Here is a 25,396-nt window from a genome sequence, read left to right on the forward strand (position 1 = left end):
GTGTTTGAAAGTAGCATACAGCTGAATCTGCTTTTGCCACTGCAGTGACCAAATCTCACAGGAGGCAATAAAATGTCCTTTTATCTCTACTTATGTTGTAAATTCATCTCTGCCACTCTCCTGCCAGAGTTGTGAAAGCAAATGAACTATGAGCTAAAACTTGGAGGCAGTGAACTGTGAACTCCAGTCCTTCTGACTCTGCTGTGGATTTCTACATCACACGTGTGTACTTGTGAACTGCACACTGAACTGAGTGGCTTCAAAACTACTTGTGATATCACAAAATACTGCTCTGGAAGACACTTCTTATACTGAAATTTAAGATGAGCATAAAGAAAACTTCTCCACTATCAACAGATTAATGTGAAAACAACTTCTAACGTCAAACTCTGCAGATGCATCATTCTGCACATTAAAGGTTAGATCCCAAAACACATTTTTTGAGTGGGTGGGGATTTTAAAATCTGATCTTTCAGGTTCACTCGATTGCATTTGGAGTATCAGAAAACAGCCCACCTTCATTTAAACCAAAAAAAAATTATTTCTTTTATATGTAATTTTATTATACAGCTATATCAACTTTGAAAATATAGTTTGCATTTTTTCCTCTTACTTTACACACGCTTTGTTTTGTGCCAGGGGCAAATGATATCAACTGACACAGACTAGCAGTCAAAGCACTGTTATAAATTATAATCTTTATTCATACAGTGAGAATTAAATGAATTCATTGTTTACACACATCACATCCATCTACATATACACATTCAGCTGATAAAAGCGTTTCCACTGACAACTTCATGAACAGATCAGAAAAAGGTCTTCGGCAGGATTGGTGTCATAGATGCATGAGTGCCAGGCGGGGGAGGGAAATGAAAAAAATCAAACAATACTTTTGTCAGAACACAGGACATGACTGTGTAGTGTTGTTCATAGCTTCATGTGAAAAGGCTATGAACACAAAATAGCTCCAGAGTACATAACATTTCCCAAGACAGTCCCACAAGCTTTCTGCAAGACTAAATACACACATCATAAATTATCTGGCCAAAGAAGTGTAGACCTCTCCGTATTATTAACAATCACCATTCCCGATTGTCAACTGCTCCGAGTTCACCATATCTGATGGTTGCAGTTGATCACCACATTCCTGAGGCAGGTTCTTTATTTTTCATTTCTCCTTTCATCTCCTGGTTTCTTCAACGGGCAGTCAGGTGAGATGTTGTCAGCCTGTCAGTAACAACACATCCTACAGCCAGTCTGTCCTCTTTATTTCTTGATCTGTCTGGAGCCGTCCTTCCATCCTTCCTTCACTTCATTCACAAATGTCTCTCGGACTCTCTTGAGGCGGCTGCCCATCTCTCCCAGGTCACCGGGGACTCTGCCGGCCTCGTCCCGAACCTGCCGCAGCGTCTGGGACCGCATGACCCGTTCCGAGGCGTCCCGCCCGGCTATCTGAGCTTTAGTGATGGCGTACGCTGTGATCTGGGCCGCCCTACGAATCGGCCGAGACTCTGCCAGTTTCTCGACTACGTGGAGGTTGTTGAGGAGATAAAATAACAAGCGAGAAATCATTTTATCCAGTGTTTAGGTAAGTCAGCTAACTTAACAGTCCCGTCCACCTCTCGTGTATTTCAGCCCTGTAATGACACCAACATTTTCCGTTAGTTAACTGCAGATGTAAGTTTGTCAACGGTAGCTTAAATCACCATATAGGTTGTGGTTACGGTGTAAATTTCAATAACTACATATATAAAAAGTTGACTTACTTCAGCTGAACCAGGTGACCGCTAGCTAGCAATGGATGACATAACAGACTGTGCAGGGAGGATAAAGTTGGCTTCACAATGGGAAGTTAAACTTAGTAAGCAGCGGCCACAAGTGGTAATTATAGCACGCTGGCACATTCAGTTCTGGAAATGTTTGCACATTTTTTTCCCTTCTGTATATACCGGGTGCCTACCTCTAAATGTAAGGGCTATTTTTAGTTTTTCAGTATTGTGTGCTATGCACCTTTCGGGCCACAATAGTAACACCCTAATGCTGCATTCACTTGCTATTCGAATGGTTCCGTTTCCCGAGCTGGGAAGTTGTTCTTCCGACTTAGGTGTGTTCGTGTGCTTTAAATCGGAATATGGAAACAACATGGACGGTACAAAGAAGATGTGCTGTATTTTATTGCTCAAGACAACATATTGATAATTGTTCCCAGTATTTGTCTAACTTATTGGTGCCGTTATTGCTAATAAATAACTTTTCTAGCTACTATAGGTCACTCTGCGTAGACAGCAACTAACGGTAGCAAACTAATATATTGCCGGGTAGCAAAATCTATAATAATACATATTCTGTCTCATCATACATCATCATTTCTTTTCTGTACGAATCCGAAGCCAACTTCAAAACAAACGTTTTTCCGGACGTTTTTTTCTGGTAACACCAACCGGTGAAATACATCCGGTGGTATCGCACGTACATCCGCTTTCAGGAGCAGATTTCACTGCTCATTTCCCTTATTCATCCCTCCAGATTTTCTCGCTGAGCGTTGAGCTCAGTCTCCAAACTAAACTGTAAACTGTTCGCGGGCTGCAGATATGCGGGTGTTTCTGTTGTTCGCGGTGACGGTGCTGTCTCTGAGCCCGGCGGGGGTGAGCGGAGCCGAGAAGAAGAAGCTGCAGATCGGCATCAAGAAGCGAGTGGACAACTGTCCCATCAAATCTCGCAAAGGAGACGTGCTGAACATGCACTATACGGGCAAGCTGGAGGACGGCACTGAGTTTGACAGCAGCATACCCCGCGACAGACCCTTCACCTTCACCCTGGGCACCGGACAGGTGATCAAAGGCTGGGACCAGGGGCTTCTGGGCATGTGCGAAGGCGAGAAGAGGAAGCTGGTCATCCCCGCCGAGCTTGGCTACGGAGACCGGGGAGCACCCCCAAAGATCCCCGGAGGAGCGACTCTCATCTTCGAAGTGGAGCTGCTCAGCATCGAGAGGAGATCCGACCTTTGATTTAGAAGAGATGGCAATTAAGGCAACTTTGAAAACGTACGTTTTACAAGTGGTACACTCTCAGTGCACTGTCTGAGTTTGGGCCTTGTTCTTTGTGTATTTTTCTTTCATGTCACTTTATCCTTCTACTCTACAACATTTCAGAGGGAAAAATTTAACTTTTTACTGTTCTACATTCATCTGACAACTACACTTACTTTACAAATTAAGATTTTTGCATAAAAACACATGAACATCTTATAAAACACGATATAGTTACTTGTAGATATTCTGCTTACATACTTATGTATGTAAGCAGAATATCTACAGAATATCTACAAGTAACTATATCGTAACTGAAAGGATCAGTAGATTAATAGAAATTTTACTGGCAACTACTTTGCTAAAGGTTTAGTTTTTCTGCTTTTCCCTTCTGTTAGTTTTAATATTTTTGAGGCTTGGTCTATTGGCAGAACAGAATAAGCAATGTGAAGTTGTCAATTTGGACTCAATTTTGGTAAATGTGACAGCATTTATTAATTTTCTGAATTTTTACAAAACAACCTGTTGGGTCCGAAGGGCAAAATGAGTTCTGGGACTTTATTAACCCCCTCCAAATTCCTCCCTTTCTGTGTGCTTTTTATACATTATTACTGAAATATAACATGGTCACAGGTTTCCTATGTAGTGATTTGATTAACAGTATTTTGGTTTTGGTCTCAGTTTCAGAATCATTACACCCCTAGCAGGGAGTAATGGAACAAGGAAGAATAGCCACAGTGAACTATTACTCATACAGATACAAAGTAGTTGGCAGTGTCTGGCCTCTCATGAATCTGTTGCCACACACACCAGCCATAGATGAAGAGCTGCAAACAACAGGATATGAATAAAGTACTATTTTTATAATAGTGCCAAAACTTGGGTATCATATCGATGTCAACTGAAAAACTGAAATGATATCAACCCTTATTAGAAGTAGCATTAACTGTTCAAATTGATATTTGAAAAAGAACAAACTAACAAAAACAAGCACCCTCTCCCAAAAGATTTTTAGATTGAGATTCTTTGTTTGCGCTGTTCTTTATGACATAAAGTCAAAATGTTTAGTGTACTGTCATTTTCTTTCAGGTTCCAGAAGCTGCTGCAGCATCAAGTGGAGATCATCTGACCTCTGATAAAGACTACATGGAAAATCTGAGAGTAGGGTTGGCACCCTCCAGCAGAGCCACTGTCCTCCTTTCACTGGCTTTGCTTATTATGCCCTGATTTATTGGACTGACGTTATTATATGACACAAGAACTTACTATACTGTATGTCCTTGTAAACCTTAATGGAATTGACAGACAGCAGCTAATCCTAGTATTTAGCCAGGGGCTGATGATAATGTCACACCCTGATGTTTCATCTCACTTTTGTTTTTTCTGATTTATAAGTGGGTTCATTCATATCTGTACATTTTTTACAAAATAATTTAGGTTGTTGATTTAGTTGGAAGTCAGTCATGGGACAGATTAGGATACATGTTTTTGTTCACAGTATTTGAATTCTGATAATAAAATGTTGACCTTACGGGAACCTTTCCAGTCTGTAGTAGTTTTCTTAGACAAGAAAATACAAGTTTTTATTGTTTTCTTTGGCTTTATGTCTGTCATCTGTGTCTGATTCATGCACTGGAGTATTCTGGCAATTACACTCTTGATCATCTTAATCATTAAGGTCTCTCAAATGGGAAGTACTGTGTGAAATACAAATGCATTAGAGGCAGTTCAAACAAAAAGCAAAAAGAAAAAAAAAAGTAAATTGGTAATAAAATATTTAAAAAAAAATACAGTTTAAATATATTAGTAACAAGAAATCTTAAAATAAAAATATATATATTTGTAAAATGTCAGTACAATAAAAAAGACTTACTGGTTAAAGTAGGTCAAACAAGGGGACCAGTCCATCAGTGACCAATGACATACAACTGACTGCAGCCAATAGTGTGGCACCACATCTCACAGTTCAACCTCCAGCATCAGTAGTCATGTGACTGTGGGCAGTCTAACCATAGACTACATGGGTGGCTAAAGAATTCGGCATTAATAGAAATGCCACATTTAAAATAACCAATACTAAGTATTTGATTACATTAGATTATTAGACTGAGGTGTGTTTTATGTGTAGTAAGCTTTATTTCTGGGTTCTACATTTTTTTTTTTTGGTTTGTTATTTTTGTTGTTTGAGGTTGAGTATATACCTTTGCATTTTGTTTTCATCAGAATGGAGTCGAGTTTAAAAATACATGACGTATTTTAAACCAATTTATTTTTATAATCAGCGTACTGTACGTCAAATGTCATTACATTAAGAGCATAATCTGGTATCAACAGGGGGCGAAACTGGGCTTGTGTAGAGGTTAATATCTTTGGTTAATATGAAATGTTTCCACCCGGAGTCTTTCACAGGACGGACACACGAACCGGAAGTTGCTACCGCAATTTTTAGTTGAATAGCTGCAGACCGCCAACTTGCGACTTCTTCACCATGTCTGTTAAATTAAACGCTTTGAATAGTGATTCTTACATTGATATTAGCCAATACAGAGACCAGCATTTTAAGGTAAGTGAGGAAATATGAACATCAATACCCGAATGTTTTAGTTTTTTTTCAGTTAGCTAACTGTTAGCAACCGTTAGCAAACAACAGATTCTGCACAGACATTGTGACTTCATGTCTGTAAAAGGCATTTGTAACACTGTGTTATGGTCCTAGGTCGGGCCTATAAGGTATATAACTCACCTGACGTGACTGTAAGTGCTAACGTGTAATTTACAGTACCGGTGTTTATTGTCTTTTGAGCCTCACGTGTTTCGACTCGCAATTTGGTACAGTAGCATGCGTCCAGTTCGCATTTACACGGTTCAGCTCTCTAGAGCTCCCCACCATCGATGGGTGTTTATCTTAAATCAGGGATAACTCAGTGTATAAAGTATGTTAATTATTTATTTGGATATCCCCGTAGTTTCCTTTGCAAATTAAATACACGTGGTCAATTAGGACTGCAGCTGAAGATGATTATTAGATCTACAGTTGACTTTCTCGATTAATTGATCAGTTGTTTGGTTTATAAAATGTAAGAAAGTTTCACAAAGAATGCTCATCAGAGTTTCCAGAACCCGAAGGTGAACTCTTCATTTGAGCAATATCACATCCGAGGTCGTGATGTTGTACTGAATATCAGCACAGCTGTGATTCTGTCATAGCGGCCTGGTAGCGAAGACAATCACATCACGACCTCGAGTGCTATATTGCCTTTATACAACAGTTCTATGATCGCCATATTAGTTAAATAAGCAACAACAGATTATGATTTGTTTGTTTATTTCATAATTTATTTGGCAACGCCACCACAAAGAGTTCCGCAGCTGGACTGGTACTGGACAGTTGCTAAGCAACAATTTCCTGACCTGCACAGTGCACACTAGCTTGCTTCTTTGTCTACACGTTACCTCAGGAGTGTGCTGAAGTATCCAGGCTTCTTCCCTTCGTGCTCTTCTGACGACCACACATCATTTAATTCAAATGTTATTTCTGGAAATATATTCATCTTTGCAAAGTTTGTTGCAATCTAAGATGGATAACGACCGTTGATAGTTAAAAGACCCAGTGCTGTTGTGCTCTTTATCAGCACTCATGGAATGCTTCTCGTCCAATCAAATTACCTACCTAACCTTAGCTCTGGCCAATGTCCTCAGCCTCTGGGGAATGGTGCTTATTCATACTCTCAATGATGCTTGTGTTTGCAGGGTAACCGCTATGAACAGGAGAAGTTGCTAAAGCAGAGCCACACTCTGTATGTGGGGAACCTCTCCTTCTACACCACAGAAGAGCAGGTAGGATACACTGCCATTATTACCGACTACATCATCAGTTAAAGCCCTGCAGCAGCTTCTCTGGAAATTGGTTTAATTATCGTCATATTCTTTCATGACAAGAAATCTGTCTCTTGGTTACTTAATGAGCTGGTGTTTGCTACTTTGTCATCTTTTTATGGCCCCATCTTTTTATTACTCTAGCAGTTAGTAAGTTATTATGCTCATCTGAGCGAGGTATACTTGTATATTCTATATTAAAACGAGACGCAGAGCTTCTAGTGGATTACATTGAAATCATGATATATTTCAAACCAATTTTAAAAATTTTATTAGTGTTAAAAGCATGTATAAAACTTTTGCTTAACATCATACTTATTTTCTCTTACACAGTTCTCTACTTTTGTCATTTTTTTTGGTAACTGATGATCAGGTGCATGAGCTGTTTTCCAAAAGTGGAGACGTCAAGCGCATCATCATCGGCCTAGATAAAGTCAAGAAGACAGCCTGCGGATTCTGCTTTGTAGAGTATCCTTTGAAATATGAGACCCAAATTAAACATAGTCATTGTTTTAAAAATATTTGCATTCACCTACACAGCAAACACACCTGAACACCAACACTCTGCCTGTCTGGTTACTAACCCAAGTACCATGCTTTGTTATGAGCTCAATTTCACCACTATAGCATGAAGTGTATGAGTTTAGGACAGACCTTAATTCCGGATGTACCAGATACTACATGCGTGCAGGCGCAGAACATGCCATGCGCTTCATTAATGGCACACGGCTGGACGATCGTATCATCAGGACAGACTGGGACGCCGGCTTCAAGGAGGGACGACAGTACGGCCGCGGCAAATCTGGAGGACAGGTGAGGATTCTGACACTTGTTTGTTATGGGTTCTTATATGAACATGTAATTAGCCCACTGTGAATGCTGACAGGTTTTATATGTACATGGAAAGCACCAATTCTATAAATGTTTGCAACCATGCCTTCCCATAAAACCGATTATTGTTACAGACACCCTCCTATGCTCACCTCCACTCACACAATCAAACCTGCACAATTTCCAGCTGAGATAACACCATGAATATCAAATTATAAGAATTTATTGTAACAAACTAACAAAATAAAACAAACAAAAAAACAATACGTAACAAGAAACCGCTGTATAGGAATTTACAACTAGGCTTGAGTTTATTTTTTAACTGTAAAATTATATAGCCCTTTAAAAATGAAATTAAAAATTAATGTTAATGTTAAGAAATTACTATCAGTCGATATATCATTATTTGATTATTGAGTATCACCAGTAGCAGCTTCAAAAATCCAGTATTAGACAGGCTTCTGTAGTTTAATCAGTTTCAGAAACATATTTATGGATATATTGTTTTTTGTTATTTTGCTGGATATCACCTCGTATCTTAATATCCCTCGGGCTAAATAAATTTCCCTCTCTGTCTGAGATACAGTTCAGCGGGAAACACTAAATGCTTATTTTGGCAGAAAAATCGAATCTAATTCTGCATATCGACGACAGCTTCAATCCAAAAAGGCCTGTGTGCGCTTTTAAAAATCCATATCCGTTAAACTCCAGATTATATTAAAAGTATCCCAGAGAGGTAACGGTGTACAAAATAAAATAAAAAAATACACATTTTTGCAGTTTCACAGCATGGGTCCAGAATGGTCTTAGATAAGTAAGTGACCGTGTCTCCCAGCTGTTGCTGTGGTTTAGGGGGAAGGTGCAGCCTATCACATGATTTGATTCTAAATCACTGCTCACCTTAAACATCCTTCTGGGTGGCCGTCCTGGTGTTCACGGTCTCGTCCCTGCCTGTTTTGTCTTGTTCTTCATATTGAAAAAGTTTAGGATTTTCTGCAGCACAGCGTTTTGGAAACCGATATAAAAAGCATACTGTGACATTTGAAAAATGACATATACTGAAGTGGCATTCAAAAAAATCGATACACTATATCATGACATTTTAATACACCAGTATGATATTTAGAAAGTGATATAACTTCCAAAATAAATTATGCATGATTAAGCATGGCCTTTGAAGAGACAGCATTACTGTAGCATGGCATTTGAAAAATGGAAGTGTATATTATGCTGTTAACAAATACAACATACATAATCATGTCCAATTTTGTTGTAGAGGTACTCAATGGGCTTTCTCTGAGAGTATTATTGGACTAAGAACCGGCTTATTTTGGGGGAAAAAAAGACAAGCTTCTTAAAAAAATACCTTCCAGTATGTAACTTTAAGATACCTCAGCTAAAATAAAGATGTGATAATGATATCAGCTATACTCTACTATACTGACTATACTATAAGTAACAATATAATATAAGTTCAAAGGTCCACTCAGCACCAGTAAGACAACATATACAGTCACAACTGCTCGTTGATTATTTTTTCAATTAAATTTAGTAATATTGTACTTAAAAATGTATTTTATATAAACAGCTTTTTTGAAAATATGATTAATCAGTCATTTTAAAAATTTGATTAGAAGGATTCAATTTAAACAAAAATAAAAATGTGTGTGTGTGTGTATATATATATATATGTATATATATAAAACATATTTTATACAAAAGATGTTATTCTGTGTGCTTCACATAAAAAGTACACAAAATACAGATTCAAGAAATATGAGAACTTAGAACATGGGCAAAAGGACTTATTTATTTATTTGAAACTTTATTTTTTATAGATATTTTCAGGCGAAATGAATAAAGTTGACATCGGTAACATTACACTTGTATAGAAAAGGGGTCTTTCAGTGACATATGTAATGGGTTATATCCTCCAGGCACAAATATGAAATCAATTATGATCTTTTTCCAGTATTATACATATTGATCATATAAGAGTTGTAAGGTCAAGGGTCAGTTTTTCCATATGATTCATTTTGTTGACAATTGCAGTCCAGTTACCTTTTTGTTAAAGGTGTCACTGCAGCCTTTTTCTGTCAGCATTTTTTTTTAACTACATGGTCTCCAGCATTCATTGTGTCCCTGATAACCTCTGTGAATAAATGTCAATTTTGTAGTCACAACATCCAGAAAAAAAAGATATAAAAACATATAGATTCAAATTAACAGTAAATAAATGAGAATTAAATTAATAATGTGGATTGGTTAGAATATAGTAAAAGCTTCTCGGTTAAAGCAAGTTTGAAAAGATGAGTTTTACAGGTAAGACCCATCAAATGTGGACATTTCCATTACTTAAGTCGTTTGGTAGTCTAAGAACATTTCTGTTTTTCCTTTCTCATTGTGCATTTGTTTTTTTTGTTTTTTTTTCTTTGTGTGTATTTACCTGTGCCCTCTGGCTGTGTATCTGTTTTTTCGTCTAGGTGAGAGATGAGTACAGGCAGGACTACGACCCAGCCAGAGGCGGCTATGGTAAACTGGCTCAGCAGCATCCACCCGCAGAGACACGTAATACATTTTAGACTGAACCCCACCACGGCCACCTGCCTGGACTACACAGAGACTCACCCTCAGTCCTGGACTGGATTATTCCTCTAATAATACTACAACATGCCACCACACATTGTTTGTCCCAGTGTTACCATGAAATCCTCTACAGCACGCCTGCAGGATCCACTAAGCTCCAGAAATTAGCAGCTGTTATTTATTTCTTTTGGACACTTGTTTTCTCTTCTGACTGCATCTGAATTCCATACCTGCTATCAGTCTACAAAGTTGGACAGGCCAAGTTCGTTTGTGATATTCAGTGATATTTTCCTAATCCTGCATACAGAAATAAAATATATTTCCCCACAGGCTGGAAAGTGACGATATGCAACGATGTATTAAATGTATCAAATGTCAAAATGACTACCTGATCTTGTAAAGTCTCAATGTCTAGTTCAAGTAGTGTCTGCTGATGTACTGATTTTCATGAATGAAAAACTATGTATACTTTTTTAAATAAAGATTTTTTTTTTTTTGACATTTATTGAGTGATGCTAAATTTTTGTCCTGATCAGTGTCTAAGGTCCGTTAATCCATGTGTCTGTGTGTCATTCTGAATGCCATTCAACTCATATTTTTTAAAGAGAGCTTAAAATTACATATACATAAATACATCTATTCTATATAAATTGTGTGTATTTAGTAAATGAAGTATTAATATAGTGGTTTAAGCCTGCATCAACAGAGTTTTTTGGCCACTTGGAGGCAGTGGAAACACTACTGACGACCCATGTTAGGTTGATTGTTGCATATTCACATATCCAGAAGAGATAAATGTGAGTATTCATTGTGGGGTTGTTTGCCTCCTTTTAGCTCTGTATTGCACTTATTGATTAATCAAGAGATTACACAGTAGCTACCCAAGCAATTCTCATCCAGCCCTGTATTAAGTTATTAAGTTCAGGGATTCACGGGTGCATGTAGACAAAGTTCACAGACCAGTCCAACAAAGTTAACATCATGGACATTCCTTGAGGACACTGTGGCTCTCCAGGTCCATCAAACAAAGATCTTAAGTTCAAGGGCTTGTCCGGGATTTGAACCCGGGACCTCTCGCACCCGAAGCGAGAATCATACCCCTAGACCAACAAGCCCTTTATATTAGGTGCTCTCTCTGTAATTGCTCATTTTCTCTGTGGAGCAGCTGTTAGGGTCAATAGTGCACATTTGAAAGCTTGCTTAACAGTTTTGCCATGAATGAAAATTACACCGTTAAACCTCGTAAAACCGGTATTGACCTCATGCCATGAACATTTTGCTGTTATTAAACATCTGTTGTATATAGTACAATGGTTTTTCTGTGCATATTCTAATTAATTCAGCTACTGTGTAGTCTGCATGCAGCCAACACTCACAAGTCTGGTGCTTTTATTACCAGTAAAACACAAAAGTAACACATGATTAAAATCAGCACATGCTACTGCTGTAGAGTTTAGCTGGTACAACTCCCTATAGACTTAAACAGTTTGAGTAGATTGAATTTTTGAGAAATGTACTTAATCACTTGCTGAGAGTCAGAGCAGATGATTAATATCACTCTCATGCCTGTACAGTCAGCAGCAACCAGTTTTCTTAGCTTAGCACAAAGCCTGGGAACAAGGGAACAGCTAGCCTCTGTCCAAATCTTTTAAAATATGCCTATGAGCACTTCTAAAGCGCACTAATTAACACTTGGTATCTTGCTTGTTTAATCCATTGTTTAGCTAGCTTTAGATGTGCTTTTGGGTGTTTTTTTTTTTGTACCCTTTGTCACAGCCAGGCTAGCTGTTTCCCCTTATGCAAAGTAAATGAATGCTGGCTGTAGCATCATAGTTAGCATACAGACATTAGAGAGGTATCAGTCCTCTTGTCTCTCTAACCCTTTGCAAGAATTTCAAGCAGGCGGGCCTTGCCATCAGCAGATTATGATTATTGGATATGAAGGATTTGGATTCATATATAGATTAAATACTTACTTACACAGTGCTCTAAATGTTGAATTACACAAAACCCTTCTTAGGAAAATAAGAAATACAAAATGTAAGTACTTTATTCCCTCTTTGATATGCCTCCCCTTTGTGACAAAACCCAGACCACTTATTAATTTGTTTATTCATGAAAATTAGTAAAAATGTGTTATCACATACAGTAGATTCAGAGGAGCATTTAGATCCCTTCACTTTTTTCACACTTTATTTTGTTGTAGATTTAATTTTAAAAGGAAGGCCATTTTTGCCTAACAATCTACACTTAATAACTCTCAATAACAAAGTAAAAATGTGTTTCTAGTTTTGTATATGTATTAAAAAGTAAAACAGATTGAACCCTCTCATTTCCAGGTATTCAGACTCTTTGTCGTTGCACTCCAGGTTGTCGCCAGGTGTGTCCTGTTTGCTTTAATTATCCCTGAGACGCGACTGTGTGTTTGGAGTCCACCTGTGTCAAATTGGACTGATTGAACATAGTTTACAAAGACACCCGACTCTGTTTATAAGGTCTCACAACTCACACTGCACTAAGGACAGAAACCAAGTCATGAAGTCCAAGGAACACTCTGTAGAGCTCTGCAATAAAATTGTGGCGAGGCATAGATCAGAGCTAGGGTATAACCGTGTGTCCTTTATATGGCCGATAGTCCAGTAGCAAATTGATATGGGTGTTGTTTTGTATTGTGTAATCTCCAAGGCAGAGCTGTCACTTTTGTCTGTATATATGGCTTCCTTTTTGTCCTCATGGATGTTTGTCTGACAAAGTCCTTGTAGAACAAAATATTGCATTTGTAAAAACTGGGAGCTTGCAAAGTTCAGTTTGCGGACAAAATAAAGCACTATGGTTATACTGGTGATCATCTTGCAGAGCAGTAGGCCAGGGCTCATCTCCTCAGCTCCTAGACAATCCTCATTCCACCTGTGAAAAAGAACACGGTATCTTGGCTGTGTATAAGCAGTCATCTGGTCTCTTATCTCAAAGTGAGCCGTAGTAGTGAAGTGAGGAGCTGAGCAGAATAATAAACAATGGAAATTGGCTTAGCTTCAGACATGTTTTTGCATTATATCCCTACCACTTACTCCCGGCAACAGCTACTACGCTTTATTCTTAATCAAATCCCCTCAAAGCAGATTTTGAAAATGAACACAAGATGGCAGAAGAGGAGGTGGAGTGCCTTGGAATAATTGAAGACAGACATCAGATGTGGTAGTGAACCAACAGTCATACATTTCCCATATAGACTGAGAGTTCTCACTGTGCATCTGCTTCCATTTTGAGCCTGTTACGACCTTTATCAGCAGCAGAAGAATTACCACAACAATAAGACAGATGTTAAAAAAAAAAAAGAAGATGATTTGAACTGAGACCTTTGACACCTGAAAGGACAGTCGTTCCCCTTGACCAGCAATCCCTGTCTGCTGAAATTTCTCATGTCCTCAAGATCAGTGAGTCCCATCCAGGGGTACTTGTGCAACTGCCACGGCATGAAATGATTTGAGAAATGAAAATAGAAATTATAATTTGATCAAATAACGTGGAGAAAAATAAACATCAATATAGGATTACAAAATGGCATGATGCTGATCTTAAATTATCTGATCTCATTTATCGTCACAATCAGCTACTAGTTTACTACACAATGCATACTGAGGCTAAATGGTTTAGATTGAGCCATTCATGCACAGTCGGAATTCTTAACTACATTTACCAGATAAAAGTTGAAATAATTTGGTCAAAGTAATGGATAAACAACTTAATTAATTTGCTAAAAGTAATTGCTAAAGGGTTTAACACACATAGCAGCTGCAATGCCTCACAAAACTTAACACAGAAACAGTTAAAAGTGATTGATAAACAGTTGAGCCAGTTAACTGAAAGTAATGGACTGTTCTTATATAGAGCTTATCTAGTCTTATTGACCACTTTATACTACTTGCCACATTCACCTGTCACACACTTATACACTGATAGAACAACCATCAGAGGTAATTCAGTATCTTGCCCAAGGGCACTTGGACACACGGACTGGAGTGACTAGAGATCTAACCACCGACTTTCTGGTTAATTGATAACCCACTCTACCTCCTGAGCCACAGCAGCCCCATGTAATTGGACATCAAATAAAAAGGAATGGATGATAGCTGAAACCATTTGCTAAAATTACTGGATAAAACAGTTGAAATTAACTAAATGTAATGGATAAAAATAAGCTAAAAATAAAAGGTCAAAAGGTCTAGCTTTAAGGACAGTAATGCAAACTGACCTAAAAATCGACAGTTAGTTGTATAAAAAAATGTTGTAAAATTATCCACTTTTATGAAGTATTAATTAACATCCTCTTTCACAATCAATTCAAATGAACAAATTTGACAGGCGAGGTCAATAAAGGAGTATACCTGAGCTCAAATGACTCAAATCATCTGATTCAAATCTCTCTCCAGTAGGAGATGTCGCACAGACTGAAACGGACACTGCCACCGCTACTGTTTCATACCCTTCTATCACACTGCAGGAGGGTCTTTGAGCAGAAGGAGCTGTGGCTGCTGTAAGGATTGTGAAAGGATTTCATTGTGTGCTCAGTAACATAAAGAACGTTTTCATGATCCATAAGAGTTCTATGCATCCAAATGATGTGTATTTGCCATTTTATGTGAGCCTGGGGATCTATCCATTCACATGCTCCTGCAGCAAAACATGCAAAGCTCACTGATGCCCCAAATGTGCCCCCTGTGATATGGTTCTTGGAGATTTACAACATTAGCTGTTATCATAAGTCATCTTCAAAAAGTCAAGTTCAAATGGGGTCAAGTGAGAATTAGACAGCACCAAGGCCAGAGCCAGAATTAATGAGACATTATGCTAATGAGAGGGCTGTTTGGAAATATGGAAAGAAAAACCTCAAAATCCCCTGCTTTGTCTCACTGAGAAACGCATTGCTAAGGCTGCCTGTCATTGGCTGGTTACAGATGATGCAGTTAGATAATGATCCACCATTACAATGAAGAACAACGGCTCTCAATGCCAGCCTTTAGCATGGGAGATAACTCCCCAACTTGGTCATTAATTCATGATAAAGGGTGCGTCATGGATAAGCAGACTAACACACCAGCATGTGCTCACTCATGTCAAGTCGTTCAATCTCTTCTCACTCCTAGGGCTAGTGTTTTTTTTTCTTATACAATGATATTTTAGAGAATAGTGCGCTATAAAGGGGATGTAGTACTGGACTGCCGCCTGTGAGCCAGGCCTTATCACCCAACATTAATGCCCAAGCTCAATGGGATCAAATCTTTGCAGCCAGGTTCCAAAATCTCATGGAATTGAATGCATTTTATCCACAAGAAGTGTACTTTACATCAATGTTTTGGGGACTGTGCAGTGGTTTATCAGGAGAATGGGGGCTGACATTTGCATTGGTCCTCTTTTATATTCATTCATTCACCTAATTAAGCTTATTTAATTCAAAATAAAAGTTTTAAAATGCATTTCTCAGTGCACAAAATTGGAGAACACATTACGCATGAGTTAAAAAATCATCATTGTGCACAATATGAATTTAGTCATAATTTACATTATGAACTCTCACCAGGTACCAGGAAAGCAGACAATGTTGTAAGATGACTGTGTGAGATGCTTTCTGACCAGGTCAGCTAATGAATTAATTCCACAATTAGAAAAGAATATTGAATGCATAATTTAGGCTATGGGGGAACATACATTTGAAAGCTTTTAGCCAGAGTATGTAAAACAGGGGAGGAATACTTTGTTACATCATCACTTACTGTGGAGCTGTGAAAACCCATTTCCATCAAGAAAAAAGAATGAACAATTAGGAAATATACTCAGGAAATCCAATTTATTCAAATAAAATGTATGAGCTATTATATATAACTCCAAATGATGAAATAATCACCTTATAATTTTGAATTACTATTATCATTTCATTTAAACAGTCTAAATCTGATCTGAATGGCTCCCAGACTTCCCATGAGTATTTTTATTTTATTATTGACATTTTTTTTAATTTTCCTGGCAGAAATGAGCTTCCATATTGACCGAATATATCGGAGGTCGTGAGATAAAAACATAGCACAGGAGAAACACATGTTTAATGTATTAAACAATAAAAAAGAAAAAACATTAATGTATCTAAAACAACATTAGACCCATACATTTCATCTCAGGGTCACTGATAGACAAATACTTCCATCACCATTCTGCAGTGTCAGGAGAAACATTAACCTCCTCCACATTGTATTTGCTCCAGGAGAATATCAGCTGCGGGCGTTTCAAACAGTCCAGTGAGTAAACATGCACATTTCCTGTTACTGAGGGGGATCTCATTACAGCAAAGTAATTCACTCCTCTATGGCTAGTCTGGAAACACATCTACACAGAAGAGCTGCAGGATGCGCATAAAGAAACTAAATTAGCAAATGGTAGTTTGACATTTTGGGGCTGTGAGGTAAGAATTTGTGGAAAATGAGCTGCTTTCTGGTGGCGTGCTTTACATCCAGCCAAAATGTGAGCATTAGTGTCAGTCTAGACTGAGATGGAGTAGTGTCGTGTGATAAGGCTGAAGAGAAATCGCTGAAAAGGATCTGACAGGTAGAAGCTCCGTGTCAAGGCTTAAAAATCCCTTTGTCCTTCCGCACAGATCCTGTTGTGCAATGTTTCATCATTGTGCGGTTTCATTAACTCTGTCATCTGATCCACCATGAAGGGGTGATGCAGGGAACATAAAAAACACAAATGTCACATCAGAGAAAATACTGGGTAAGACTTCAGGAAGTCGATAACTAGGAAATCAAGGGAACAGAAAAAAAGGCCTTGTGATCGATTTAATATGTTCCCTGCTTGGGAATGGGGGAAATGATTTGGCTGTTAAGGAAGTTTAAAACACGGGACCTCCTGAATGGACAAATGTCCTCTTGCAGTTTACTTCAGCTATGTATTGTCTCTCTGTCTCAGTACATTTGTGTGGTAGATCAGCTCTCTGTCAGATGAAAGATGTATCATCTGTAACAAGCAAGTGCTGTGCGGAGAAAATGGCAGGGATGGGAGAGAAGAGAGAGGGCAACAAGGAAAAGAAATTAAATTTCTGAGGACGAACCCTCATTTTACCAGGGGAAAGTAGCCTGGGGCAGTATTTACATCAAGCAAACAGTTATGTTTTTACCAAGGGCTAAAGGGAAATAACATTATTAGAAATGACTAATTACCAAAACTACATAGAATTTATTTCATTTAATAAGTCTACGTCTTCAATCTGCTGCTGTTTCTGTCCGTCAAGCTTCCTGTTCTTGCATGGCACATACACAGATCTACCATCAAAATTCACAGTAACTTGTTTTTTTTAAAAAAAGAAAAAAGGTCATGTAAAATGGTCATGAATTTCCCTCAGGGGATAAATATCTATCTATCTATCTATCTATCTATCTATCTATCTATCTATCTATCTATCTATCTATCATAAAGTTTGTGACAACAAATTTGGCTGAGGTTTCTGGAGTGTAAACTTCTCCATACACCATAAAGAGCAGGACAGAGCAGCTTAAATTACAGTTTTAAGATTCTGGCTTAATTCACACAGTGTCTGCCCAGCTGTATACAAGAAGATAAGTTTACCAGTAATTGGAAGTACTCTTAAGTCCGTGAGAACAGTACAATGTCTTTTGTGACTCCAAAGAAGCTTTCTCCAGTCTGAGAAATGAATGAATGATTTGACAAAATATCTTGGCTAAAAGTCTACTTATCAGCTTTTTTCCAGAGCTTTCAGTTGCATCTTCGACTACAAGTTTGTAACTAGAAACTGGGGGAATGCTGTGTGAGTCTCTGAGTCATTTACAAGTCAAAGAGGGTCTAGTTTTATTATGGAAATTGTTTGATGCTTTGATTTTGGTGCTTTACCTTAACTAGAGATGAAAAGCTTAGATATCTCTGCCTTTGCTTCATCAATTTGGGCTGATTTTCTTTCAGTCTTTCTCTATGAATTTTGGCCAGTCAATAACCTTTTGGTTAAGGTCAGGGAAGCATCACAGTCATAGTTTATTAGTGCTCTACATGAGAACAAACAAGGAATCTGCACATTGCTGAAGACCCAAAGGAGGCAGAGGAAACTTTGTTCGAGACATTTATTAGACTGTTGCTCTGCTCAGCAGAGTGTGATAAGAGGAACAACCACAATGTAGTCCTTAATTGGAAGCAACACACCCAGTGATGATGAAGGACTGACCACAAGCTCGACAGTTCTCCTTGTAAAATGGCAACAGACACTTCGAGTACGACCTCCTCCGGTGTGGAAGGCCGATGTTGACATAATTACTTTTCCTTCATTGAGACTAAGTGTGGTCAGTGAGCGTAAATCCCTAATGCAGAATAGTCTTATGTGAACATAATTCATAATAAAAAGCGGTGTCTGTTCAGGCAGGAGCTCTAACTCTCTTCTGTTCTCTTCTATGTCTTGCTCCGGCTCAGGGGCCCTGTCTGTCATAGCTACTGGACTGGTGGTGCTTGCAGGTCGTTACGGCTCAGAGGTCTCTCAGTGGGTAGCGTTGGCCGTAATATCATGCTCCACAACACCCTCAATACACCGCAGCTGTCTGGAGAGCCTCGCCACCTTCCTGCTCGCTGCTCATACAGTACTGCAGTACATGTGTTCCTCTTGCCCACTGCTTAAAGATCAATGTCAGCTGATCGAAACACTTACTGGAGTGAAATTTGAACTGTTTCATACCTCTGAAGCCTTTCAGGTCCAGGTTTTGCAGTGACAGACTTAGTGTCAGGCTCAAGGCTAAAGATTTCTATCCTAGCGTTATTCCTCTTTCACTGAAGTGTCTTTATATGTGCTGCTCTGAGAGTAATCTACTGGCAGAAACAACCATCTCGCTTCAGCTTCTCTTGCTTGAACTGCAAAGAATCCGGTCCCTTCAGCAATAATGGTAAGGCTAATTGAACACAGTTATAATTACAGGAGATTTTTTCAGACTGTTTCAATTTAGCACAGTCCATTTCCTGCCTCGGATCGATTCGCTTTCTTGCTCCCAACGGTACTGATGACTGTCTTTGAAAACCAAAAAGCATACAGTAGCTCGCAGATTCAAAAAGCAGGTAAACACTGCCTCATGACCCCTCTCTTTCTCTCCCTCTCCTCTCAGTAAACACCAGCAAACACTGTTGTTTACACAGAGAGATCACTGCAATAGAGCGATCTTTTCTTTTGGCAGAAATGGGATTTTACAGTAAATCTCAATTGGAATCCTTAGGGGAGGGATGGGAGGATGGTGCAGTATGTCAAAGTAACTTCAATTTCGCTTCAGCTCCTTTCTCCTTATAACTGAGGTCAGTTCACCTGCATTGCACAATTTCCTCACGTACTCCTAGTATCTAGCCATTCAGATACTGCACTTTTGGTTTTATTTATTTAAGTTTAGACGTATACATAGACTCACAGAGTAACAACGGTGAATGGAATTTCCCTTCTCTTTCCAAAATCTCAACATCTCTTTGTGTTGTCCCTTGTTACTTTGGATAATCCATGAAACCGCATTAATCAGATTTGTTTGGGGAGAAAAAGTAGAGTGAATTAAAACTATTCACAGATACAGGATACAACAAAACAAACTGAAACAATAATTCAGGTCAGGAGGAGTTTGACTCCATCCCAACATGCTCACACCCACCACCAGAGCGATCATTTTGTAGACCATCAGACTAGTTGTAAATTTGGACACCCCATCTGGGAGGAAAGTTATCCAGATTCCAATATACAAAAATTTGGGGCTGACCAACAAAATAACCATTTTGTTGAACCATTTTATCAATTGCATGTTATTTAATGAGGAAGTGGAGGCTATATGTGTACTACACAGTATATAGTCATAGCAGAAACCCAGTGTAGGCTATCATTATATCATGCCAATAAGTAAACAGAACATTAAGGCAAGTAGTTTTCCGGTCTCTCTCTCTGAGCGTGGGTAAACAAAAAGAACATAACTGCTTACTGGTTACAAATATTCTCTCTTCTTCTCTTCATTTTTAAGATATTGATGTGAAATCAAACTTTCTATTAATGATGGCCATTATCAAAGACAAACTCAATGTTTAAAGATAGAGCTGGCAGTAACACTGACGGTGTAGAAAGCTGTCACGCAACAAGTAAGAAACCAGATAGTGAGACTTACAGTACAAGAGCAGGTTAGGAGGTATAGGAAGAGCCGTACGATCAATAACAGAGGGCACAGTGGCTTTTTCAGAAAATGATGCCATGCGCAATTCACTATTTGTGCAACCTTGCATTAAAAAACAGACGGGTAAGTGCTTCTGTCTTGGATTATCTGTGGAACTTGGGCTTTAAGAGACTGATCAGACATTACATGACATCAGCCTCTGTGGACGAAGAAGAAAGAAAGAAAGCCATTGCTCACAAAATGGTACAAAACTACAAGATTAAATTTTGACAAAGAATGTGACAAGAGGCGTGATGAATGTTGGCAGCCCATTCCTCGGTCAGATGAAACCAAAATAGATTTGTTTGGATCAGATGGGGCACAGCATGTTTGGTGCGGACCTGGCTAGGACACAGGGACTGCATAGTGCTGACCGTGAAACATGGAGGTGGGTGTGTGCTGGTATGAGGCTGCGCGAGTGCAAAAAGTGTAGGAGAGGTAAACATTTACAGATTACACTATGAATGCATGTTTGTATATCCAAATACTGAATGAGAATATGACTCCTAGTCTCAAGAGAAGCTTGTCAGAGGAGGAATTTTCCAACATGACAATAATGATCCAAGCATACTGAAAAATAAAATCACACAAGAGTTTGAAGAGAAGAAGAAACTATGACTTGGCAAAGTCTGTCTCCTGACCTGAATCCAGTAGAACACATTTGGAGGATTTTAAAGCAGAAGGTAGAGCAACAAAACCCCTCCAGCAAAGAACAGCTTAAAAGAATCACCTGTGAAGAATGGCAGAACATCTCTCCACAGATTTGCGCGAGGCTAATATTATCCATGCCCAGGAGGATCGAATCTGTCACGAAAAATGAAGGTGGACATACAAAATATATAGAAAATAAAAGAATAGAATCTCACTAATAAAGAGCGTTCTGACCTTTGCTGTAACAGGTTCATAAATATGGCCTTTCATGATCGTTGTAATTAGTGAAAACATTTCTGTTTTTCAAATAAATTGCCCTCAACCTTCGTGGGCTTTAGCTTAAACAAATAAAATTGTATTAAATGGACAGGATTCATAACATTTTAGTGATATTTTTTTGGAATCACTTTATTACAGATCACATGAGACCTTTGGTTTTTCAGGTTTCAATTTCAGCTAAAGGGTCACTGAGATATGAGAACCTCAGGTCAAGTGTACGTGGGTCGTACAAACCTTGGATGAAGGTTGAACTTGAGAAAGGTGATGGAGAAATTTGTCCCCATCTTCTGCATGTGGTTGAATTGATGTGGATGCAATAAAATAACCAGTGAGATGAAATCATATTAAAGTAGTAGGACACATATTACAGAAATAACATTCTCTATGTAAATGCTACCCTATAAAATAATTTATCCAGATGTTCAGAAACTGTTTCACATCTGCTTTTAATTTAGGCATCAGGTATTTTCACTGTTGGGAAGCTTTTGTACAACACAGGAGGTGACAAATTGAAAATAATCTTTCCACTCAGAGAAAACTGAACTCACTCCCAACAACAGAACCTCTTCATCCTCATCCCATCATCTCTATCCTGAAACACGTTATTTATTTGTTCCTCAATTGTCTGCTCATCCATGGGAATGATTAGAAAAGACAGTAGCTGTTGGTGGGATGTTGCCCAGCAGTAGCCACCTCTCTGCAGGCTGGGGGTCCTCCTTCTAGACCCCTCAGGTTAGCTGGTGATGTCCGGGCCAGGCTGCAGCTGACAAATGAGCAGAATCCTGCAGAGCCAATGTCAGCTGTGGGTTCATGTCAAACCCTGTCAGCCTCCATCTGCTTGGGATGTGAGAGATATATTTATCCTCCCTAGAATCGTCTGTCTGAGCATCTGTCTTTCTGTCAGCTTGTGTGGGTGTGTTTGTGTGTCCACCTGTATCTCTGACTGTCTTTTCTCTGCCTGTTTACAGTATAATGTGCCACCTGAAGCCTATTCTTACATTAGAGCAATCTTCATATTAAAAGTTGTACTTATAGAAATATTTCGGCATAGTTCTTGTCTGTACACTAAATATGAAGCTATTGCAAGTAGCTGTTTAGCATAGCGTAGATTTCCATAAAGACTACAAATTGGGTAAACAACTACCTGACACAAAATCATTTCACTAGTTAACATGAGTTGTACTTGCAATCACTCCACTCAACTTCAACTTCTAAGTTAGTTGAAGAGTGTTCCCTTTCTATTGCACATAATATTCTGTTTGGAGATGTGTTTTTTTAAGCTAACCAGACAGATTTCCCAATCACGTCAGAATCAGTGTGTAGCGTGCATCAAAGTGTTGAAAATGAACATGATCCTGGTCAGAACAGCGGGCAGACTGCAATGTATTTGCATTTGTTAGCAGTGCTAGCGATCTATACAATCAATCCACGCCTCGACTTACTATGTAAGAGGTGAAAGAGTCACACTTGCAGCCATGCTGATTTGGCAAAGATGGCAGCAGGTCAGTGCAGGTCAAGGGCAATTCAGTCACTTGATTCAGCAAGTATTGCTGATTGGCACAACTACAGTGTTTTCAAACAGGAAACCTGTCGATAAATTTAGTCTTCTATTTTTTCTTGTCATGTTCTTATTTATCTTTTCTATATTCCTATTCATTACAGTATAGCACTTCTAATGACAATTTGAGTTTTATCTCATCAGCCATAGGACCACAACTCACTACCCAACAAGAGGATGAAGACTGACTCTCTCCTTCTCCTACTCCCAGGCCTGGACCAAAACACCGCACCAGACGCTTGCTCACCCAGTTACAGCAGATGTTTGCTTCAGTTCTGGCAGCTCCAGCTTACAGTTCCTTTGTTTTGATGCTAAGGTAATAGAAAATATAGGCATACAGACCAAGGTAAAAAAAAAATCCCAGACCCAGATGTCTCACAACCCAGTCCACCACCATCCTCACACATGCTGCCAACTAGATATCCAACTGTCACTCCTACACACATGAGACTTGGTGGTTGTAGATTGTATGGTTGTGGTCCAGCTGCCTGAAGAGGTAGGGCTTCATCAGATCTGTTCTCAGAGGGTATGAGAGGAACATCTAGGAAATCAAGCTCCAATGCTTTCTTGAGACCAGAATGGGCAAATAGCCCAGCATCTGAGACCCTGCCCTGAGTACCTACACTAACATAAATTAACTTGTAATTTGCATCTACGGCTGACATCATAAAAACCAAAACTTTTTTATAATTGCGCTAGTGCTGCCACTTGTGGGCCTGTGGGGCTGGATGTAGACAAGCTTCGCATCGAGGGCACCGTGGCACATGGGAATTGCCATTTCTCTGTGAAGTCCTTGGTAATTGCTTGCCATTCCTCCTCGGATGTTGGTGTCTGCAAATATGAGAGCAGAATGATAGATGCACAATATATATATATATATATATACAGTATATAAACAAGTATATTGACAAATTATTTACAATTGTCAGGTTGAGAGATTTCTCCTCACTTGATTCTGAATTCTGAATCTCAACCTCTCCTGTGGTGCATTCACTCACACACACGCGCGCGCGCGCACACACACGCACACACACACACGCACACGCACGCGCACGCGCATGCATGCACGCACATGCATGCACGCACAGACACACACACACACACACACACACACACACACACGCACACACACACAAACACACATACTTCTAACCCCCCTGCTGCCGGTCAATCAATGGTTGAAACACGCTGTATAACATGCCCGCCACATCTATGCATTCAGGTTTCTTTTTGTGTTCTCTCCTATTTCTGTTTGTCAGTATTAACTGATGTTTGTCTACATTTTTGAATTTGCTGCATGTCATAATGTCTATGGTTGTGATGCTAATGGCTGGTTACTACACTCATCTTTCAAGCCATGATACAGGGTCTTTCATGTCTTTCACTATATCAGATACAGTAATGGCCTCAGTCGTGGCCTGGGAACTGAGTGAAGTATCACCTTCAAGTGAGGAAAAAAATGTTAACATTACTGCAAAATGAAAACACAAGAGAGAAACCTGAACATTTCTTTTCTATACAAACCTGTTGCCAAGAATGTGAGGGTCAAGGAGAGCCTCTCTGGCAGTAATTGCCCGCCTCATCTCGGTGCCCTGTCTGGCGATCAGTGGTCCCGCTCTACTCTCCAGGGTTTCAAATTTGTCTGAGGTCATCCACAGCAGCTCCTTGAAGTCTGACCTGTGCTCCAACTGAAAAGCAACAAAACAAAAATAAAGAAAACTAATTACATTTTTAATAAGCTTAACCCTTAATAAATTAGCCACAGTAGCCTGTCTTCTCCTAAACCACAAAAATCAGCAAAAAAGTCCAAACTACACAATACCCTGTTTTCCTAGCACCACACTTGGTGTCCTCAATGCATCCCATCATTCATTCAGAGAACTCGTTACACTATTAACTTTACTCGCTGGTCACTATCTACATATAAACTGTGTGCGCATGTTTGAGATTAGAGAGAGGAACATCTGTGGAGTTTCTCCTCATGAGTGTGATGCAACCCAATTTCAGTTAGGATTTAAAGACAAACTGTAGGCTGAATATACCTTTAGGTTTAGGGATGAAACCAAGTTACGATAAGTACGCGTACATTTCCACAGCAGTTACATTTGAACTGTTCTTGTTACATTATTGTTGCATTTGTCAGCTCTTGTTGGAGCATTATCTGTAGCCTATTTTCATCTTTGATTCATTAATTTAGTTTTTCTGTGATCAGTCCACCGCTTATCAAGCAAGCTATTACACAAGCTGCCTGAGGCTAATGTGCTGTTGATTAACTGTCAGGTCAGTTGTTTATTGGTATGTCATACTGTGATTCATATTGCATGTTGTACATGTACTTTTATATTTTCATAACATTTTTCCATATT

The 25,396-nt window shown here is 39.0% G+C and overlaps 3 protein-coding genes and 1 non-coding gene across 4 annotated transcripts; 2 read left to right on the plus strand and 2 right to left on the minus strand.

Moving 5' to 3' along the window:
• Positions 1-600: 600 nt before the first annotated feature.
• On the minus strand, positions 601-2,355 carry LOC111224836 (uncharacterized protein NCBP2-AS2-like). The gene is made up of 2 exons (XM_022749845.1): positions 1,770-2,355; positions 601-1,640 (listed from the first exon to the last, which is right to left on the minus strand). The coding sequence occupies exon 2, from the start codon at positions 1,573-1,575 to the stop codon at positions 1,270-1,272; it is 306 nt and encodes a 101-aa protein (XP_022605566.1). The 5' UTR covers positions 1,576-1,640; positions 1,770-2,355; the 3' UTR covers positions 601-1,269.
• A 132-nt stretch (positions 2,356-2,487) lies between these two features.
• Positions 2,488-4,565, plus strand: fkbp2 (FK506 binding protein 2). The gene is made up of 2 exons (XM_022748714.1): positions 2,488-3,047; positions 4,122-4,565. The coding sequence occupies exon 1, from the start codon at positions 2,595-2,597 to the stop codon at positions 3,009-3,011; it is 417 nt and encodes a 138-aa protein (XP_022604435.1). The 5' UTR covers positions 2,488-2,594; the 3' UTR covers positions 3,012-3,047; positions 4,122-4,565.
• Positions 4,566-5,283: 718 nt separating this feature from the next.
• On the plus strand, positions 5,284-10,826 carry ncbp2 (nuclear cap binding protein subunit 2). Its single transcript, XM_022770477.1, has 5 exons — positions 5,284-5,595; positions 6,783-6,869; positions 7,282-7,376; positions 7,583-7,721; positions 10,223-10,826. The coding sequence occupies exons 1-5, from the start codon at positions 5,521-5,523 to the stop codon at positions 10,319-10,321; spliced, it is 495 nt and encodes a 164-aa protein (XP_022626198.1). The 5' UTR covers positions 5,284-5,520; the 3' UTR covers positions 10,322-10,826.
• Positions 10,827-11,368: 542 nt separating this feature from the next.
• Positions 11,369-11,440, minus strand: trnap-cgg. Its single transcript has one exon. It is a non-coding gene; the product is annotated as a tRNA-Pro (tRNA).
• Positions 11,441-25,396: the final 13,956 nt, after the last annotated feature.

This window comes from Seriola dumerili, unplaced genomic scaffold (genome assembly GCF_002260705.1).
Source record: "Seriola dumerili isolate Sdu_G_001 unplaced genomic scaffold, Sdu_1.0 BDQW01000002.1, whole genome shotgun sequence".
In the NCBI taxonomy this organism is placed as follows: Eukaryota; Metazoa; Chordata; class Actinopteri; order Carangiformes; family Carangidae; genus Seriola; species Seriola dumerili.

Bases quoted from the DNA above. Each gene is read 5' to 3' on its own strand.
- LOC111224836 (XM_022749845.1), bottom strand. From the start codon at position 1,575: ATGATTTCTCGCTTGTTATTTTATCTCCTCAACAACCTCCACGTAGTC.
- ncbp2 (XM_022770477.1), top strand. From the start codon at position 5,521: ATGTCTGTTAAATTAAACGCTTTGAATAGTGATTCTTACATTGATATT. The intron at 5,596-6,782 runs GTAAGTGAGGAA...TTGTGTTTGCAG, and splicing joins ACAGAGACCAGCATTTTAAG to GGTAACCGCTATGAACAGGA. The intron at 6,870-7,281 runs GTAGGATACACT...ACTGATGATCAG, and splicing joins TCTACACCACAGAAGAGCAG to GTGCATGAGCTGTTTTCCAA.
- fkbp2 (XM_022748714.1), top strand. From the start codon at position 2,595: ATGCGGGTGTTTCTGTTGTTCGCGGTGACGGTGCTGTCTCTGAGCCCG.